Genomic DNA, 12,695 nt, shown 5'->3' with positions numbered 1-12,695 from the left:
ACATCGTTTTTAGCTGTCTCCAGAGAGCAGCTCCATCATTCTTCGAGGCTTTCTGTTCTGTCAGTCACACCTGATTTTAGTAAACGCGTCGGTCCTTCCCATTCCATAAAGTACAGCCGAAAAAGTATTCGGTGTGTATTTAGAAACCTCTATATCAACGACCACCCCTCTGAGCTGCGCGCCATCGTTACACTGTAACACTGGCATTTGCAAATTTCTTAGCGTCTCCAGCAGCAGTCAGGAAAAGTGGGAAGAACCAGAACAGAACTGAAGCAGAAGCGGGCGCCCGGAGGTGCCGGGCTGCGCTCCAGTTTCCCCGCCCGGATCCCGGCAGGGACTGGACCCCCCGTTTCCCTGCTGCCGCCAGGAGGCGCGGCAGCTCTGCTCCAGCCGCCGCCGCTTCCCCCTCGGCCGGGAGCCCCTCTGCGGGGCCGGGCAGCGCGGCCCCTCTGCCAGGAGCCCCCGCCGCCTGCAGCCCCTCCACCGGGAGCCCCTCCGCGAGGCCGGGAAGCGCAAACCCTCCGCCGGCAGCGCGTCCGTGGGGCCGGGCCGGGGCCGATCCCGCACGGGGAACTGCGCCGCCGTGTGCGCGTCTGGAACTCCCCCCGCGCCGCGCCGCCCCCTCCGCGCTCTTCCGCGGCCGCACTGCCAGCAGCAGGGGAGGCAGCTTTGCGGGCAGGGCGAGGGAGGAGAGGAAGGTGCCGGAGGAAGGAGAGAGGGGGGGAAGGCGGAGACGGGGCCAGCCCGAGGAAATCAAATAGCCCCGACATGATTTAGGCAGCGGCTGTAGAGGGGAGGGCCCCCTCCCCCGCTCGCTGCCTCGCTCGTTCGCTCGCTGGTCCCCGCACGGCGCCGGCGGGAGCAGCGCCGCCCCGCTCGGAGCGGCGGCTTGGGGCGCGCACGCACACACGGACCAGCGGCGGCCGGGCGAGAGGGAGGGGGGGCCGGCAGATGAAGATGGCACTGTCTGTGATCCAAGCGTGCCGCAGCCTGGCGCTCTCAACATGGCTGCTGAGCTTTTGTTTCGTGCATCTGCTGTGCCTGGACTTCACCGTGGCCGAGAAGGAGGAGTGGTACACGGCTTTCGTCAACATCACCTACGCCGACCCGGCGGCTGGCAGCGCCGAGCTCCGCAGCGAGAAGAGCGAGTGCGGGCGCTACGGCGAGCAGTCGCCCAAACAGGACGCCCGCGGGCAGGTGGCTCTTTCCGCCTCGCCCGCCGACCGCTTCGCCTGCGACCCCGGCACCCGCTTTAACGCCCCGGCGCCGGGCAAGAGCTGGGTCGCCCTGATCCCGCGGGGAAACTGCACCTACAAGGACAAGATCCGCCACGCCGCCGCCCAGAACGCCTCCGCTGTCGTCATCTATAACGTGGGCTCCAGCAACGCCAACGAGACCATCACCATGCCCCACGCAGGTAAGCCACGCCATCCCCAGGCGTGTGCTGAGGGGGAAGACGGATGGACCTCCTTTTCTAGCTCGCTCTGCCGTCCCGCATCCTTGGGGTAGGAGCTATTGCGGGAATGTGTCCTCGCACTTCCTGACAGGGAGCAGGATCAGCTGTGGGCGTCGTTGGGTGGTGGGTGTCCAAGGTGGGGGCCATGGAACTCCTCACCATGCTGCCATGGTAGAGGATGGATGTGCTGCTAACTTATCCATAGCAATGCACACCGCTGCTCCAGGGATGAAAAGTTTGGGACATGTAAAGTTTGCGTCCAGTCAGAGGAATGGGACGCTGATCCCGCTGTGGGGGACCGGTGTTTCGTTGTGTCCTGAGAGTCCTCTGGCGGGTGCCGTATGGGATCGAGTGTGATTGAGAACTTCGGAAGAGAAGTTGTAGTGTTGTGCTACAGGCTTATCAGGAGGTGCAATAAAGTAGAGAACACAATGTCCACAGTCTCAGCTGCGATAATGTAAAAGCACTAAAATTCGAGTGGGAATGCCAAGTATCTGATTTGGTGAGAACATGAGATATGGTGTCCAGGACTGGGATGGCGGGAGTGTTTCACTCTCCCAGGTGAATGTTCTGATGGAGTTTGCGCTTGCAGTTACAGTGGAGAGGTGGTGAGGTCCCAAAATGTGCTTGTCAACTGGAACCCATCAAAATCCAGTCATTCAAAATAACCTAAACCCTGGCTTATGCCCACAAAAAAGCCCCACTGTTTCTGTACCAGTGCTTGATCTGAAATAGTGTCTTAAAAACAGTTCACCGGATTTATATTTAGGGACAATGTTTTCTGCCAGGGGTCACTTGACTTTTATACCAGCTGCCTATGCTATGGAGATAAAATGCCACCTATTGTGAAATCTCAGTTTGGTTTCTATCCAGTAACTAATCCTGCCAGTTGAATCTTAGTAGAGTTGGGATAAATTGAAACACAGAAATGCTGCAGAACAGGATGTTATTCTAATGGCATGTTTAACTTCCACACTAAACTAGCTAGCTTGGATGTGCTGAGAAGCAATTTGTTGCCTAACCATAGTGCTAAAATACTGCTGATGCAAACTGGAACCTCTTGCGTCCAGCCTGTTTCAGAGATTAACTATTTTTGGGGGGCAAATTAGTGTTTCTTTGGTAGGGTTGGTGGAAGACGGGGCTTTTTTTAGTGTTTTCTTTTGGTTTTGTGAGACAAGAAACTCATAACCTCTTGAGCTTCCTAAAACTATGTTTTATAACCTGCCCATGGTTTAGCAGCTGTTCGGATTATACTTCTTGCTACTTTAAGTATCACAGATTATATACTAAGAAGTATAAAGCAGTAGGAGCTTGGCATGCTTATGCATCCTCAAAGTAAAGCTCAAGCTGTTTTAAAACTTAAGATGCAGCATAGTTTGCTTTTCTCTAGTAAGTTTCTCTAAAACTGCCAACATGTTGGATTAATTAATGGTTTGCCTGTTTTTAAAGTATACACTAAGCTGTTTTCCCACACAAATGGCGTTTTATTAAGAAATGTGGGAGTAAAAAATGTGTCTAACCTTTTAAAATGTTGGTGCTTGGGTTTGTTTTAAAGTCTAAGATGAAGTAGGAAAGGAAACTTTCTTACTGAAGGTGGCCTCAAATTTAAAAAATATGAACATAGTATCAATTATCCGGGGAGCAGCTTCTTTTATGTCATATAATTTCACAGGATTATACACAGCAGTAGGTATATTTCACAGCAGTAGGTTTATACAGCATCAAAGGCTGAAATGAGAGGAAACTTTCAGAAATTAATCTGGAGTTGTGGAACATGATCACTGAGACTGAAGGACTTTGCTCATTGATTTGATGAGGCTGTCTTCATTCTAAGGATTTTTATTCAGTGAAGTTGAATTATGGTTGTTTGGCTTACATTAGTGAAAGCCTATGCTCTGCACATGGTCAAAACAGAGTAGTTTTAGAGCACAAGTCTGATGGAACAGAAGAAAAAACAATTATTCTTAGATATTTAGCAATCTACCAGGAATTCAGAATTTTACTCTCCCTCTGGTAACACTTTTACTCTGGGACAAAGTGAATAGTCAGGCTGTGTAAAATTGTGGCTGCGAGTTTCTAACTCAGAGCCTTTGACATTTGCTTGTTCCTGGTCTAAATGATAGCACAAGATTCAAGGGAAAAATGAATCAGTTTCTTGGTTTCTGAGTTCAGCAGCATCTGCAGTGTTCTGCCCACACGAAATCCTGGAGTGGGAAGAAGAAAATTCCATCCTGGAAAATACTTGGAGGTTGAGAGGGAAGGGTGAAATATGACCTAAAAAGCAATTTAAGAGTCAAAAGAAATATGATGTTACTCCCTTTTTATTTTCTGTTTTCCTTTCACAGATTTTTTTGAGGTTTCATAGAAGCTTGAACTCTTCCTATACTGAAAAATGTATCCTGTTGCATAACAACGTGGCTTCTGCCCTTATTAAATAACTTTTACTCCTAAGAGCAATACTACTCCTAAGAGGTTTTTTTCCCCTTACATCCATTCTTCTGTATGTTTTGCTGACTCTTATTGTCACTTTACCTCTTTGTGCTCTCACCTTTGTTTCTTCATTTCCATCCCCATGCTTCATTCCCTGCCTTAACCACTTTACCATTTCATAGTGCTTTGCCTTTGCCACTTTCTTCCCAAGGCACTTTCTCTTGCCAAAGAACTTAGCTCATGGCTCTATGTTTAATTATATTTCCTGTTTTCTGCTGCAGTGCATGCCAATGACCTTTTGCTCACGTGGTGATTCCTGGTTTTGAAATCTATAGGCAACTGTAGCAAGATACTGTGTGTGAAGTTGAAGGAGGGTTCATAGACCTCTCTCCCACCACCCCCAAATCAAAACCAGAGTAGTATAATATCAAAGCTTGTTATGGAAATCTTAAAATATGACTCTCCAGAATTTATTTATAGAGCATACAGCACAAAATGTGCAATTTGAACCAGTTTCATCACCCCATGGAAAGCCTTTGCTTTTTACTGAGGTCACTCCTTGCACACCCAGAAGGATGAGGTGGAGTTAAGACATCTGCATTCACAGGGAATATGGAGATCTGGGATTCTCCTGCTAGGATGTCCTTAGCTTGTATATCATCTGCTACAGCCTGTGCAAACTGGCATCTTTATTATTATTGGCTTGAAGGATGGCATAGGAGCTGTATGACTTTATTTGCCTTTTGACTAAGTAGGCTCCAGCCAAAGGAAAAAAAGCATCTAGAATTTCTATTTCAGGTGCTTTGTATTTCTCCTAGATCAACTTTCCTAGCAGAAAGGTAATCTAATAATATAGAGGATGTTCTTTTTTATCCAGAAGAATAATCCATGGGGTTTCTCATTGAAATTTTTTCTTACTCAGACCAAATTAACCATTATCTAGGTTTGAAGTCACAGTAGACACTGTGACTACATTTAATAACTTAGTATTAATTTGAAGTTATCTTACTACTTGTTGTAGTATATATCTTAACATTTCCTCTGAGCACTGAATAGAGACAGTGAGAGAGCCTTCCAGAAGGTGATTTGAGGTGAGAACTTTCTTCTCTACAGTTCATATTTGAGGGAACCTACATGGACCATTTCTAACTTGGGAACCTCTCAGGTGCTTGGGGCAAGGGAGGAATGTTAACTGTGACTGTACATGATTCATATGTGGGCAAAAATCAAACCTAAAATATTCTACATACTTTCTAAGATTCAGTTTGGATTCTGAGGTGCATAAGATTATTTCACAGAATGGATATTGTTAATACGTGAAGTAAATTGCATCCTACGTATTTTGCACCAGGAGCATATGTTAGGCAGTTTTGCATTCTCCATATTCTGCTTTTCCAGTGCATTCCATCACAAATTTTAAATCACATGCCTCACCTATGACAACTCATTTGCAATAAAAGGCAGATACCTTGTTCTTTTTGTAGTGGCTCGTACTCACAGCAGCAAGTAGCAGCTGTATCTTTTAGACATTAATCTCATAAGTGGTCTAAGATGATTCTGACTTCTGCCTCTCTGGCCCTCAAGTGCAGTGGGTGTATGTGCCAGACTTCATGAGGAGGGCATGGCCCATCCCATTGCAAATTCAAATGTGTCTCTCTGCATGTGCTGTAAAGGGGGCCAGACTCAACCTGGGAGCATTCAGCTCAATAACAGTCTCTGTGTTAGTAATAGTTTGGGCTTTGGGCTGCCCTGTAGATTTGTACTGATGTGCAAATTAAACACCAAAGTTGAATATTTCTCTCTTTACAGACTTAATTCAGTACTGTAGCTGCATTAGTTTCCTTATTAAAACAATTGTTTTTCTAAACTTTTTTGGAATTCTAATGAGGAAAATTCACACTGAATTTACATATGGATAATTAATGGAAGGCTGGAAATTCCAGCTTTCTAGAGTCTGCCATATTTTTTTTCTATTCCAGGCACCAAGATTGATTCCTAATAGAAACTCATTTAGTGGGGGAGAGAGATGGAGATTAGTGCATCTCTGAGCCCTATACATTGAGGTGTTGCTGGGATGTACTGCCATCCTTAAGAACTCAGAAGAGCTCCTGGATCAATCATGTAGGCCTGGCTTTCTGCAGTGTTTGAAAATCTAGTTCTCTATGTTTATCAAAATTCAGGATTTCTAGCTGACATGCTGTCCCACTGCATTCCCTGGTGAGTCACGCTTCTGCTGCCAGCTCTGCTCTGAAGAGGTTCTAGACTGCTTTACTGCCCATGTTCAGCTGTGCTAGGTGGAGGGGGCACTTGATGCTGTTAGGTAACTAGTTCAGGTTAAACTGAATTGAAAGGAATTAATTTGACCTTCAAGAACTATAACAGCAAAGTGTCCCCTGGCACTACTTGGGACAGCCACTTCAGCTGGTGTACTGAGTTTTGTCATTAGATGAGACACTTTTTACCTTATTGAGTCTTTCATCTTTCAGCCTCATAGCTGGATCATGTATCTCCTTCAGAGCTCTAAGAGCCTCTAAGAAAGACAGTGGAAGGACACTGAGTCCACTGAGCTTTGGATCAAGTCATAAGGTACAGCTTTCCCTACAAAAGTCGTGAAGTATTGTTTCATTGAAGATTTCATTGATCCTCCAAGCTTATTGATTGCAAAAGCAGTTAGATTTCTGCTTTGATTATCTGCAACATTTGCATATAGTGGCATTCATACAAGTACTGTCTTCAGATCTCTGCAGTAGGAAGTGACACTGCAAGAAGAAAAATGTTCCTCAGGAACAAAACTGTATCCACATCTGCACTAACTGCTGACTGGTGATCTGGAGGACCTCCTTTTGGTATATAGTCTTTAATAGAATGGCTTGCTTTTGATAAAGCAGTGGTGTGTCCTAGTTCCACTAATATTTTGTCTTTAAGATGGTGTATCTTAGCTTGGGTTATTAGAATATTGTGGCAGTCTGTAGCTTAGTGCAGCTCACTAATTAATGCAGATATATTTCTGTGCTACCTCCCTTCACATTGATGCCTTGAGAAGTTAGAACAGAGGCTAGACAGAGTTGGGAGGAATAAAGTGAATATTTATTGTCCATCAGAGAGAACAGGAACATTTTCAACAAAAAGGGAGAGAAAACTAACTAGTTCAGTGTTAGCACTTTCAGGAGTCTTTTTCTGGTGAAACAAGAGGACACTTTCTACTCTTCACATATAAGCAAAGGCCTAAAAGAACCAATTATTTTGCAGCACTTTTTTGATGGAGCTCATGATGCTTTGTCATGTGAGATGACTGAGTTTCAAGTGACGTCTGCCTCTGTACACCACGAGCCAGGCGGATGAAGAGTTAGGCCTTTATAAAGGGATAATCCAACTTCTCCACTTCCCAATAACTACTGCATAGCTAACCTGCACAGAAACAGCATTCATTTCAAGACAAGCCCCACTTCTGCCCTTTCTACATTTGAGTAGCAGTCACTTGATGACTCCTTTGGTGCAGAAGGGAATGAACAATACAATCATTGACTCATAGGAATCAGATATAGAAAAGATTGAGTAGTCCATGTAATCTGCCACCTTACTAATGCAGGGCTTCTTCCTACAGTGTTACTACTATCCACTACCATCGCAGTGCTTTTTGCTTAGCATCTTGAAAAGGAAGGAATTTTGTGGTACTTCAGAAACAAATGCAGTCTGTGTAAGGAGAATGGTTTTGAGGCAAGAGATACAAAATGTATGCAGATGTTATAGTAATACTATACCTTGCAGTAATGTTAAATTCACGTAACTTCCACAAAGGCACAGCAGCTAAAGGATAAGGTTAAAAGCCAACCATATTCATTGTACATCAGTCTAGGGGAGGTACACGGCAACTGCGAGAAGGAGGATGTGGCAAATGTTTTGCAACTGATTGTATGCAAGCAGGCTTTGCTGTGCTGTGTCTTTATTCCACAGTGGTATGTGATCCAGGATTTTGTTCCTGACCAGTGCTCTCCTCATTTTAGTCCTTAGTGTTTCAGTTTCTCTGGAAAAGAAATTTGGATGGTTCAGCCTCAGGTCAGGCACTGCACAGTTTGACCAAATACTGAATGTGGATAAGCAGGGGTCAAAGACCCATTGGAGTATCTTGCTTTTCATGAGTGCATTTGGATGTAGTATCTAAGAATGTAATTTAGTGGAGAACTAAAATTTCTGTTACTGGGAGAAGAAAACCCAAACATATTAGATGAAACCTTAACTTCATAAATTCACCATATTAAATCTACCAATTGTATATCTACTATGTGATGCACTGGCCACATTAGTATTAGTAGAAGTAATTCTTCAGCCAGCTGAAAATTACTGAGTTAGGTTCTTACCAGCTGCTGGAAACAATGTTTTTTAGTTCAAAAATGGATGGGGAGAAAACATCTCTTATTTCACCAGTTCTAATAGATAGATTGTAATATTGTTTGCTTATGAAACATAAATACTATTCAGTTGTTTTTTATAGGAGAGGCCTAACAAGGGCATTCTTTACTTTCTGTCTCCTCTTCAATAAATTATTTGAAATAAACCTTAGAAAACTGTACGGAGGAGAAATGAAGGAGATGATGAAAAAAATTAAACTGTTTGTTTTATTGCTATTCCACACTAAATTATGAAAAGCTAGCATACTTTATTCTGTGCTACTTAGAGATAATAGCTTTTTAAAATAATTGTTCATTTCTTTTCCCTTTCAAGAATGGCCAGTAAATAATGTCAGTAAAGTGTAGTGCCTGTTCATTTGCTTCTGACAGTATAATCATAGTGATATGCAATTATGCTGCTAGACCTAAGGGTCTGTCAGAGTTTTGGTCTTGAATTTGATGTGTTTGACTGTGTTTATGTGCAGGATAGTCCTTCTGTAAATTGGAAAGGTATTTTCAGTTTGACACAAAATTAGAAGAAAAAAATGTTTATCTCTTTAGTTCCCAAACCCCAGAAACAAAAATTGCAGCCATGTAACTCCATAGAGTCCTGGCTTGAGTATGTCTTGTTAAACATACTTCTTAAACATAGATAGAAACATTACATCTGGAATGCAGTTCCTCCAGGGATACATAGAATAGGGTGGGTTGGCAAGTGCTCCCTTGTGCTACACACTTAATGAGACGTAGCTTTTTAAAATTAATTTGTATTCCATAGTGTTGTGAGTCTTTATCATCATTTATCAGCAGTGGGGTGCTCCATAACAAATGAGTTCTTTTTGTATGGTTTCCTGCCAAGACAGCCCCTTACTACTTACATATTTGTTTATGAACCATCATCATTTGTCACTGAAATAGGCTTAATGATACAGGATTTTATTTTTCCACATAATTTGTTCCAAGTCTTAGCCTTCCTCCCTTCTTGTATACTCTTTGGTTTGCTTCTTACTGTTAAATCTCTCGTTACAAGCCCTCTCTTTTTTGCAAGTCATTGTAGGAATATCTCACCAGATAATATAAGTATTATATTATTAAGGAAATTATACATCACATTAATCTCTGGCTTCCAGCTTTATAAATCACACATCATTAAATGTGCTTCTCTATTTGTTGTTTCATTTTGCAGTCCTTGTCAAACAATTCTTTTTTTTTTTTTTTTTTACCATGGTCACTTTTATGTTGCATTGAATGTGCCTGACATTACACAGCCATGTTCAGAATGGACTCCAGAGCCTAGTGGGTAGTTTCACCTTTAATTAATATATATGCCTAATTTTAAGATTGCTGTAAAATGTGTAAGCATTAGCTGAATATGTCTTGTGGGTTGCCTGGGTTCAGACCCAGTATAATAAGCTCTATGGTTTTATTGTTTTGGTTAAATTGATTTGTGGAGCACTTAAGAAGCTTTTGCACCTAATTGTTATTATCATAGTGTAGCATTTCCTGATCCTCAGGATCAAAGCTCTGGGTGTCTAACAAATTTCACTATAAAAGATTTCTTGCATTTTCTGATTATGCAAAGGCTCTCTATCAGTATCTGATAAAGATCTCTTTGGTTTTACATCCTGTGATGCTAGCTAAAATGCTCCTATTCTTCTTCCTTTTCCATTTCAGTAGTTTCTGTTAGAAGACAGAAATTATTTCTGCTTTTCCTTTGCCCTTTCAAAAATCTCTATGTTAGAGAATCTTAAATCTTCAGCCATATTTCTAGTACATGTCTGTGTTTGTACTCAAAAATAAATCAGTCTTTAAAACAGGACAATCTGATGTTGCAGTAACATTCATGATTGCTTCTTATACCTGCACAGAGTATGCTTTCCCCTCTTGTGCCTTTTTAAGCTTTTTTTATATGCTTATTGTCTTCTAGTTTTACCTGTGACTATCATTTCCTGACAGAGGCAGCTTTTGCAAGATTGTGTAATCTCTCTGCCTGGCCTCTTATTGCTCTTTATGTGTCCATGTGTTTGAAGTACCATCTACTTGTCCATCAAATCCATACCTTTACTAAACACTTTATCAAAATTTCTCATGCTGGAAAATGAGAAGCTGAGTAAAATACATTATGTCTTTTTATAATGCTATCTTTGATGTATTTGCCTTGCCTTATCTTTCCTTCAATCCTATACCCTCTTTATTTTCTACCTAATTTTTCTCTCCTTTGGTTTGTTGGGTTTTTTTCTTTATTGTCCCTGCTTCCAGTAACTCTTTTCCTTGGACTTCTCACCCTTTTTTTCCCTCGCCTTCTCCCCTTTCCCTTCATGTGTTCTGCACCTGTTTTTCACCTCTACTATTTTGATTTTTTTTCCTTCCTGCCCACTCCTTACCAGGTTGACAAAAGGAGACAAAAACTATTTGCTTTGCATAAGTGTTGACTGTAAGAGGAAGCAGAGCAGGATTATGCTCTTTTGGTGGCTTTTCCTTTGCAGCTGACTCTGGGTTTAAAGAGTGTCTGCTGTCTGCTACTCACAGTGGGCTCAGAGGAGTGGGACACCAGCAATTGGGAAGTCATCAGAAGGTTGACAGGCATAGCACATTTGCTGTGTATAGAAGGGGTTTGTGCTGAACACTCCTAAGTCTTTTTCATGAAATCTTAAAAGACTAAATTATGGTCTCCTCTCATGCTTTTATGGAAGAAGACTAAGCTTCCCCCCACACTGGATGCTAGAAAAAACTGATGGGAAATTTTTGTATCAGAACTGTTTTAGGAAGTGAAATGGATTTTCAACAGAAAGCTGTTTTGGAAAGTTTTTGCTCTCTGGAAAAGATCTTACAGGTCTGGTTTGAATAAAAAATTTATTTTAGTAAATGTTTTATGTTTCTGAATTTCAGTTTCAGATGCAGTTTGGTTTCCCTTTTCCTTTTCTTGATGATATATTACATTTCAATCAGCTTCAACCAGCTTTAGATACTAGTTCCCTTCCAGGGCGCAGACATGACTTTTTCCCAACTCACTTTTCTCTGGAAATCGATGTATGCATCTGATCACCATCAGTATTATTTAAAGCTATTGAGCTCAGGTTTGCAGTGCTGAATTTCTTTTCCCTGTGACTGTGTGACAGCAGCTTTCTGTCTTCCCACAGTGCAGTCCCTAAGCTATGTAGTTTTTAGCCCTTGCTGCATGTCTTTAGTAGCAGATTTCAGCACTGTGTCTAGATACACACAGGCATGATACTCAGTGTGAGGTAAAGATTGCTCTTAGACAAAGGCATAAAAGGGATCAGTACCTGTCAATGCAAGTGAAATAAATTCAGGCTTGTAGTATGATGCAATTTCCTAAACGGTTGCCCATACATTAATGTTATTTGCATGGGACTGGATAGTTCTCTAAATGTCGATTCCTGGTAAAAATACCCCATTCTCTGGGGAAATCATGGTCTTATTTGTACAAGGAAGGTTGGACAAGGTGTTCATAGTAGTTCTTCTGGTTTTAGGGTACTTCTCTGAAACTACCACCCAGCTCTTCTCCACACTTGAAAACTCAAAACTGCGCTTGCAGAAGCTATGCACAATGGGCAGAGATAAACCCTATGGAGTGAAGCATCAGCTTTTCACAACAGGATCTCTGTTAGCTGGGTGACAGTGATGAACTAATGTCAGCTTGATATTTCTTTATGACTTGCTCATAGGGAGGAAACTGCAAGAAAAGGCACTTGCAGTAAAAAAGAGTCTGAGCCACTTCTTTTGTGTCTGAAGATAGCTAGCAAATGCAGAGAGATGTCTATAAGCCTCCACTAATCAACCATTTGCTGAAGCTTGTCTTGCAGCATGAGAAATGTAAAAGCCTTTTTCTTCTAAAACTTTTACTTAACTGTTGAATACCAGCACAAGGAATATTGTGATGGAATACAACCTAGAGCAGCAAAGCTATCACAGATGGGGATAAAATAGTTCGAAACACGTGATGGTACCATCACTCACTTTGCCAGAGAAACAGCTGAAATAGCTATTAGATGAAAGTCACATGGATGAACCTGAATCCTGGAGAGGTGAATTCATGTTGATGAGAAAATAAAAGCCATCAAAGTAGGTGGTGACTCATGTGGTCTCCCCATCACATGGAAAGTCTTCCTCTTGGAGACTGTGAAATGTCTTTGACTAATCCATACGTCTTAAACCTCATTTCAGTTCTGCACTGAATCCCATTTCTCACTGGCACCCACTGTCATGATCTTTGACATTTTCTTGTTTGCTGCCTCACTGCTGTTTGTCCCAGTCCTTTCTTGCTGCCTTTACAGGTAGTAGAATCATTTCTTGAGATGATGAGGTTCTTGGTCAGCTACGGTTTGAGCTTGTATGTTTTTCTCTTGTTGCATTTAGCAGTTTTGGATGTTTGGGAATGGTGGGTTGCATTGCTCCCGGAG

General features: G+C 42.4%; 1 protein-coding gene across 2 annotated transcripts in view; it reads left to right on the top strand.

The window, feature by feature from the left end:
* Window positions 1–475: 475 nt before the first annotated feature.
* The window catches only part of RNF150 (ring finger protein 150), a 125,527-nt gene continuing 113,307 nt past the window's right edge, over window positions 476–12,695 (top strand). The window contains exon 1 of one of the 2 annotated variants that reach the window (XM_033513552.1): window positions 476–1,417. In XM_033513552.1, coding sequence (XP_033369443.1) covers window positions 952–1,417 — 466 coding nt within the window. In that variant the 5' untranslated portion in view covers window positions 476–951. The remainder of the gene's footprint in view (window positions 1,418–12,695) is intronic. The other variant, XM_015625057.3, reaches the window with a different exon arrangement.

The sequence above is a fragment of the Parus major genome, chromosome 4, assembly GCF_001522545.3.
Source record: "Parus major isolate Abel chromosome 4, Parus_major1.1, whole genome shotgun sequence".
NCBI classification, from domain to species: Eukaryota; Metazoa; Chordata; class Aves; order Passeriformes; family Paridae; genus Parus; species Parus major.
This window is presented reverse-complemented; position numbering and strand designations above follow the sequence as displayed.